Below are 8,320 nucleotides of genomic sequence, written 5' to 3'. Positions count from 1 at the left end.
ATATTGAAATGTGTATTTATTGTGGTTTACTAAAAGTCTGTATTAAGTAAATTGCTTCTCTATCTTAAAAAATGTCTTTTGTTTCATGCTGGTTGTGATTTGTAAAGCATTACGTGCCTGATTTATTTAATTCGGTTTTTATATTCTGTGAAATGCATACGTTTTGCACAAAATGGTATTTTTCTTTCCCCCATTGTGTTTGGTTTCAAACTGTAGATAGACAACTTCATTTAACATGATTTTGAAATAAATATTAAAATTTCTTTTGTATCTAAATCACTTATGACATATTTTCATATTCATGCACACAGTCACAGAATTCAGGAGAGAAAAACTGCAAAGTCAAATTTATAGTTGCAAAGCGCCCTCTGCAGGCCACGGGGGGAAAAAAAAAAAAAAAAAGAAATGCAGTGGCTCTCAGTGGGACCAAACTAAATTTATTCAGTTCAAAATAACATCTTTACACCAAGGCACTCTAACACAAAACATTTTATCCATTCTTCCGCCACAACACCAAAAACAAAGAAATGTATAATAATCCAGAGCCATCTAAACACTAGTGCCTGCACCAGAAATTCATTCGAGAACCCCTGTTGTAACAAATGGAGTCTCATGGGCACAATATTTTCAATTGACAGTTTCCTTTTAAAAACACCAAAGCATAAACCTATAAATAATACAGGAAAACTGTGCTGCAGTTAAAAATAATACATCTTACACCGCACTTACAGGTCGTTACTGCATACATGATGCTAAAAAACAAACATATTAACTGCTTGAAATTCAGTTTTAAGACCCAACTTCCTTTCCCTCAAAAAAATTGGAAGACTGAAAAAAAGGATACTTTAGGAATCAACTGAAGTGTATAAAGTTCAGTCTTGATCTGAAGGCCTTTTTGATTGAAGAAGAAAAAAAAAAAAAGCCAAAATTCTGTATCAATGGAAATCTGTTATAACCTTAATGCACCATCACCCACACTGACAACACTTTCCTGTCCAAGAAAAAAACAAACAAAAGAAAAAACAACAAACACTCAAGGCACTGGACGGTACCAAATAAGAGGTTTTTCATTCTAAGAAACATTTTAAAAGGCACAATGTCCATCATTTGTGTGTGCCAGGTTTTCACTGTCACTCCTTCTTGCCACTTTTAATCTTTATGATCTATGAAATGCTAATTTTTCTTTAATTTTGTTTTAGATGCAAATACAGATAGTTAACAGATTAAAAGAAAAACCCTTGCACCCCACACTGACGGTTAGGCTCAGTTATGCTGTGGCGGACGGTTTTCTGCCATAAATGTAGTCCACTTGGAGAAGAGGGTCACTGCAAAACAATGCAAAGTTGTCCTGAGTGATCACCTTTTAGCCTAGTAAGACCACATTTCAATCCTAATCCTGCCTCTTCCAAGATAACAATACAAAGGATGTGGTTACAATATTGCCTTCTGCTGGAGACTCTGGATCACTGTTAAGCGGACTGTTCTCTACCACATCAAAATAAAAATGAGGGACTACTTTTTGTAAGAATAAAGTTCCATTCCTCCAGTAGAGTGGCAGAGATCTGGTGAACCAATGCTGAGGCCCATTGATGCTGTGTTCAATACCTTACTATGACACTGTTACCACCCCCCCCCAACTTGTTTCCAGTAGATGTTTGTCTCTGGAAATTGTTCGTGTTAGCTTTAAATACACAATACGGCATGGAGTAGTGAAAACATGTCAAACACAAAAGAGGCACTTGTCAACAAAGTGCATCTTCATTGTTCATATAATCTCAGTCCAAGCTTTCCTTCAGCTTTTCTCTGTATAAAAATAAATTAAAACACAGTGTGATAATTTATATATATATAAAAAAAAAAAAAAAAAAAAAAAAAAAACTGGATGGAAACTGCATATAGTATACTTTTGTCCTAGTGTGCCCCTCATACAGAGTAGCTTTTTCTAAAGTGGTGTTTTGCACACTCAGACGAAGGACCAATGCTGGTATCTGTCTGAGGGGTTGCAAAGAGCAAGAGAAGGATGCTCGTGACGAGCACTCAGACACATGTTCCATCCTGGATTGTAGAATAACTGGTTCTATATGAAAAGGGGGGGGAAAAAAAAAATTACTTTCACAAAATTATTACCCAGGGAGTTTTAAATCACAAATTAAGTTCACATGAAAAAGACTAAACTCACATCCTTTAGTTCCCATTTTTGCTCTGCTCCCACCACTGTCTTTCTGCCTTTATACTGGCAGTCCTCCAGCTTCACGGCCCCCTCCGCCCCATGCAAACACAGTTCCTTCTGAATGTTGTGTCTAATCTCATGATGCGTGGAGTACTCGAAATACTTTAGCACAGAAACAAAAAAACAAAACAAAAAAACACCAACTCATGTAGTTTAAGTAAATATACTCAACTTGTCATAAAGAGATAGAACAGACATTTTCCCACTGACCTGGTTTCCTCCTAGGCCGTGACATGGGTACATGATCAGTTGCTTCCCACCCTCATTGTTCTCCCCAGCATCCAGACATGAGTCCTTGCCCACATTTTTCACCTACAGAGAAGAGGAGGGAAGGGGAAAAGCAGTGAGAGGAAACAAAATGAAAAACTAACATCCAGTGCAAGCTGTTCAAACAACTTTAGCCTCTGGAGTGCTTTCAGTGGTGTTAAATTGGAACTGCTCACTATCCTCTGGAGATTCTAAGTGGAAACCCACAGTGGCTAGACAGTGTGCTGTGAGGTTTGAAAAGAGGAGAGCTGGTGGTCTGGTGTGTGATCTTACTGAGCCAAAGCGAAGTGGGTTGAGATCAGGCATGAAGACTTCTGGATAAATGTTCTGCAAATACCAGGAGAAGCTGTTGCACTGCAGCTTTTCACGGAGTTCCACACGTTTGGAGATATCGCCAAAGGTTTTCTGTTACAACAGTGACAGGGAGGCAAAACAGCTTAAATTGTCAAAGCACGCTGCTGGCATGCTTGATGCTACCTTGGCTTCACTGCAAAGCAATAATGCCTGAGACTGACTTCTTATATTCAGTTTAGTCTCTATTCCTGCTGTCAGATATCTGAAAAAAACTCTTAGATAAACAACAAGATCACCTCCAAAAGACTGCAATTTTATGAGTACGAGCATTTCTAGATCGATCTGAAAGTGCTATTTACACGATGAACAAGGTACACAATCCGCTTTTCTTCAAAAACCCAGTGGCTGATCTGTTAGCGCTAATCTTTACTATACTCATGGTCAAGTTATTCATTGGACAGGTATATGATCACAAAACAATATATTCAGTGAACATCTGCCCTGATGCTAGTGTTACGGGAAAACCTAAGGCTGCTGTGAATCTCTGTATGAAATTTCACAGCATCTATTAGTACAGGACTTGCCTCAGGCCATTGTATTGGCCACTGTATTGACATTAAGAAAAAATTACATTAAGAAAAAGGCATAAAATAATACTGTCGATTATCGGCAAACTTGCCTGTCTTAAGCCAGCATGTGTATTTTAGTGTTCTAATGACTCATTCAATAAATTAGCTACAGACAAGTATTTGATCACTGCACTTTTTAAACTGGAGAGTAATGGCTCATTTAGCAGGATTTGCAGGTGCCTAATTCTCTTAAAGAATGAGGGCCTTACTATAATCACAAGTCAAGGATGCTTCTCACACTAGTGCTCACTGATAGCTACTACAGCGCATTCTGTGAAGCTGCTGACAAAGCTACGTCTGTCTGAAACCAGTGTGTGAGGGCTGGCCTGCTTTGTGAGATGTAGCCCGAAGGGAAATGTTTATGGCACCTAGGGGACCACATGCTGGGAAATCCTGAGAAACAGTGTCATTTACTAGAGCCCACTTCCTCCAGGCCTCTTTTTCCTCTGCTGATTAACAGTTCTGCACCTGAATAACTGATCTATTTCCGCCCATTTAAATTAAAATTTGTCCTGATGAGTGTAGTGCTCATGTTTTTCTGTATTACTTGAGTATCTCAAATTATTCATAATCATATTTAATACTTCTTGTATGCAACACATGGACAGAAGTTGGATTGGCACAAACTGATCTTAAAGCAGGTTCGGGAGGGCAATGAGTGGCCTTAAAAACACTTAAACACAAGACAAAGCAAAAGATTTTGCTGCCGAACAATTTGCAAGTTGGTGCCCTTTTCAAAATCAGGGAATGTAAAAGAATGCCGATAGACACGCAAAGGTGCATCAGAGTAAGATGTACGTACGTCTCTTGCAATCTGCCCAGCTTGCTGGTTACGGCGGTAAAAGATCTCTTTGTAGTCATCCATCCAGACTTCAGCCAGCCGTACCTGGTTGCGTGCAATCACTTGTGTGCCCTTAGGAAACGTGTGAGGGCTTTTGGTGCGGAAAACATGACCAACAATGGAGCAGGGAATGATTTCCAACTGTCCGCCACACTGCCACACCTGCAGATTAATGAGACAAAACAGATGCACACACCCATGCAGCAGTTTAAATGACTCAAACAGTAAAAGACTCAGAGATAATGACACACACGATGGCATCTGCGTAATACCTTACCCTAAAGGACATTTCAATATTCTCCCCGCCCCAGATTTCCATTTCTTCGTCATAGCTTCCAATACGGTAAAAATATTCTTTTGAAATGGAGAAGAGCCCACCAGCAAACGTGGGAGTCCTGTGAATGCAATTTGTCAAAGTTTTCTTTTAAGTTTCACAACTTTTTTTGGATCAAGTTAATATCCAGTATAGATGAACAACTTTGACTCACTTGATTGGGTACGTTTCATCCCTTCTCCTTCGCTTCTCGTGATCTGGTAGTCTCTCCCAGCCAAATGACAGACTCCAGTCAAAGTTGCCCCGATTGTGATTCTGGCCATATGGGGACGGTTTCATGAACTCAAAAGTATTGAGATCAATAGTGGTAATATCAGGACTCACTACTGCAGTGTAGTTTTCTGCTATCCTTGCCAGCAGAGGCTCCAGCCATCCATTAAAGCATTCACCTGTTAATACATCCACATCACAACCACTTTCTTACCAAAAAAGCACAAAACTGCTTAAATTCAAATGCAAATCCATATCAGTCATGGCTTTATAGAGGAGTAAACATTGTTCTGGAGTGCTGCGGGTGTGTGTCTAGGGTGTGGAAACTAGTTTTTAAACATGTGAGTAGCGTCAGTGGTGGCGGCTTACAGTGAGCGTCCAGAAAGGTGAGTGTGTCACCAGTTGCGACAGAGGCCCCCAGCAGCCGAGCAGTTATGAGTCCTTTTCTCTCCCGCTGGCGTATAACTCGTACAATGTTCAGCTGCTTCAAATATTCATCTAGCTCGCCCTTCAACACATCTGAAAACGTGGGATGTCCATTAAACATTAGAGTTACAGAGATGCTTAATTTGATGAATGTACAAAGAAGTTTAAGAACAGCTTTGGAAAAACAAACTAACAAACAAAAAAGGATTGCTCAAATGTTAAAGACTCAATCAGATAAAGAATCAGTGTGCTCCTCCCGTGTTTAACTGGGATGGCACTCCAGGGTTCAATTTGCCTGCTCACAGCAAATAGCTGAGCTTAAGTGTCAGCTGAACTTCATTCCTTGAAACCTCTGTCCTTTCCAGGATTATGTTTCCTTCCTACATCTGACCCATTTATAACAGTTAACTCTGACTCATCTCTAAGCTCAACCACTGCTAATTCCTCTTAGGAAAGTATTCACTGTGGGGCCCCTTGCTTCCTGTTGTAACCCACATCAGGTGCCACAAAAGAAGAAGCAGGGAGCTCCTCTCTGCATGTCTTCATGACACACGGTGAGTTGCCCACCCAGCACGCTGCGTGAAATCAAACCCAAAAGTGAGTAGGACGGCTATGAAGGACCCTATTGAGGTTTTACCATCCACGCTGGCGTCATCCACCAGGATGATCTCCTTGAGGAGAATGGCGGGGGAGGTGTGAAGGACACTGTATACCGTCCTTAGCAGAGTGCTCCAGGCTTCATTGTGAAACACAATTATCACGCTGGTGGTCAACAAGGGGGGGCATCGCTTGAAGGTTTGCTCGATGCATCTGTATCACGAGGGGAAAAAAAAAAAAAACCACAAAGATCTGACTATCCTGTACAGATCCTGAGTGGCACAATAGTTTAGTTATTGCATCTCCAGGCTCTCCCCTGTGGGGAGTCTATTTCAGCTGTGACACTGCATGTGTGGCAGCCTTTGAAATACCTGCCATATTATGAGCAGGAGAGACTTTGTAATTCAGCCTTGTGAGATAGCCAGAACACGCTTTATGTCTCTGCCTTGTATTGACTAAACTGACACGTAAGCCTACGTGGATTTCCGTGTACTTGGATGTACTGCAATTAGCCAAGGAAAACTTTGCTTCTTTCTGAATTTTAACCACAGTAATCGGACAGGCATGCTGAAACAAAGTCTCTCTCACAAGAATCATCTCTGTGGTTTCTGCCTGACAATTTGCCAAGTTGCAAAAAGCAGAAATTGAGAGAAATTTGTTTGGGTTAGATGGTCAATCTTACATTAACCTGGCTAACTTTAAAATGATCTATATGGATATTTTCAGAGTGCAGCTATGTTTTGGAACAGTACATCAGTCTATGTGATAGTAACAGGGAAGGTAGAGTAATTCTTACAGCACTAACACTGAATTCAGAGCCAGATGACTGATTTTAAAAACACTGAAATTATTTTTAAATAAATGCAGTATTTGGTCTACTATATCCCTTAATGATCTCCTTATTTAAAAATGGTTAATGTACACGTACTCTGGTGGTCTCGTGTCTGCACCCAGGTCTCTGCTTAAAGAGATGCGGTCACTTGCATACAAGTTAAAGCAGTGTTTCTCTTCACCCCTCTCCTTCTCCTTTTGCTCTTCGGGGCTCAGTGAGTCCGTGTTGAAAGGTTTCCCAGCAGCTCCGGGGGCAAGAGGGTTCTGGGGTGGCCGCTCCAGAGCTGGCCTGAGCTCAGCAGCAGTGTAGTGACCTGGTAGGCAGGACACGCCGTCTGCTTTCTCTTGATGACGTACAGGAGCTCTGATCTGCATCTTTGGCATTGCATCCCTGAAGTTATTGACAGCTCCCATCACCATTCCCAGCATGGCATCCCGCTTCACTGCCATTTCCTTCAGCCACGGGTCATCGTGTTGGCTTTGGCTTCCGACTTCCCATTGTATGAAGAACACAAACGTGACAAAGACAAGTGCCACTATGAGAAGTTTAAGTGGATGCAGGCGCCTTCGGAGTACTCTTCGAAGAACTGGCATTCTTCTTGAATGGAGAGCAGGCTGGCTTTGGACTGAAATTCAGCTGTAAGAAATAAGCACATTGAGGATGTGAACACTGATGAGTAACCAGCATTTATGTGATTTAAGGATTTATGACATAAGGGGCTCAGTAAAATACAGGCAACACCGTGAAATACTGCCTGCATGTACTTTAGGCATACTTTACCTTTTGGTAATAAAAAAGTATACATGAAGCTTCCTGTGCGCCATTGAAGAAAAAAAAAAGAAAGAAAAAGCTCACATATTGAACATCAGCTTGTGAAATTAGCAAAGAACCTCTGGTCTGGATTCACTTATAAAGAAAAAAAAAAAATACAATGTATCACGAGTCGCTGACCTGCAAGTTAAGGTTGTCAAAGTCCTTTACGCTGCTCTCTGAAAATTAAACGTAAGCCATCCTTCTTTAACTGGAGATCGTCTGTTCGCCGTTTAAACTCCAAACAAAACTTTTTGTGTGGCGACAAAAAGATTTACTGTTTGAAATCTCACTGAACTTCCGTCTTGTTGGATCCAGGTGTGCTCCTCTCAGGTAAAGCGCTATGACGTACTTTTGCGCTTGCGCAGGGACGACTTCTGCGTGTCAAAATAGTACATCAGGACACAATCCATGGCTGGAATAGAAACGAAAAAGTGGTCATTACAAGAGACGACAAACTGAGACAACTTTTTAAGAGAATGAAAGAGAAAAAAAAGACCTGAAAATCAATAAAACTTTTAGGCTATGGCGACAAACTATTATATAAATACGTAAAGATGGTCTGCAGCTACTTGAGAAATGTTGGAGATCCTCTCCACGGAGTTGCTTAATGGTGTGATTAATAGGATTTGTTCTACTTGCTCATTCACTGGGTCAGTTGCTGGGTTACAGATAACGGAGGAACGCGCATATATCCCACCGCATCCAATCAAGTCTCTGAGAAACGCCACATATTGCTCATAGAGCTCAAACTTATGAACTCAAGAGGACCTGAAAACGCACATGGTACACAATTTGGAAAAGTTACGCATCCCTCTCAGCATGGAAGCGAATAATTCATCAGAGCTTT

General features: G+C 41.0%; 1 protein-coding gene across 1 annotated transcript; it reads right to left on the bottom strand.

Annotated features, from left to right (window-relative positions):
• Window positions 1-421: 421 nt before the first annotated feature.
• Window positions 422-8,088, bottom strand: galnt3 (UDP-N-acetyl-alpha-D-galactosamine:polypeptide N-acetylgalactosaminyltransferase 3 (GalNAc-T3)). Its single transcript, XM_030759065.1, has 12 exons — window positions 7,970-8,088; window positions 7,441-7,885; window positions 6,757-7,296; window positions 5,869-6,041; window positions 5,175-5,324; window positions 4,750-4,984; window positions 4,539-4,656; window positions 4,223-4,423; window positions 2,771-2,902; window positions 2,441-2,542; window positions 2,180-2,332; window positions 422-2,077 (listed from the first exon to the last, which is right to left on the bottom strand). The coding sequence occupies exons 3-12, from the start codon at window positions 7,251-7,253 to the stop codon at window positions 1,964-1,966; spliced, it is 1,875 nt and encodes a 624-aa protein (XP_030614925.1). The 5' UTR covers window positions 7,254-7,296; window positions 7,441-7,885; window positions 7,970-8,088; the 3' UTR covers window positions 422-1,963.
• Window positions 8,089-8,320: the final 232 nt, after the last annotated feature.

The sequence above is a fragment of the Archocentrus centrarchus genome, chromosome 21 (genome assembly GCF_007364275.1).
Source record: "Archocentrus centrarchus isolate MPI-CPG fArcCen1 chromosome 21, fArcCen1, whole genome shotgun sequence".
Classification (NCBI taxonomy): domain Eukaryota; kingdom Metazoa; phylum Chordata; class Actinopteri; order Cichliformes; family Cichlidae; genus Archocentrus; species Archocentrus centrarchus.
This window is presented reverse-complemented; position numbering and strand designations above follow the sequence as displayed.

Excerpts from the sequence above, each read along its gene's own strand:
- galnt3 (XM_030759065.1), bottom strand. The coding sequence starts at position 7,253 with ATGCCAGTTCTTCGAAGAGTACTCCGAAGGCGCCTGCATCCACTTAAA. Across the intron at positions 5,325-5,868 it reads GGATGACGCCAGCGTGGATG|ATGTGTTGAAGGGCGAGCTA; the intron begins GTAAAACCTCAA and ends CCACGTTTTCAG. Across the intron at positions 4,424-4,538 it reads ATATTGAAATGTCCTTTAGG|GTGTGGCAGTGTGGCGGACA; the intron begins GTAAGGTATTAC and ends ATTAATCTGCAG.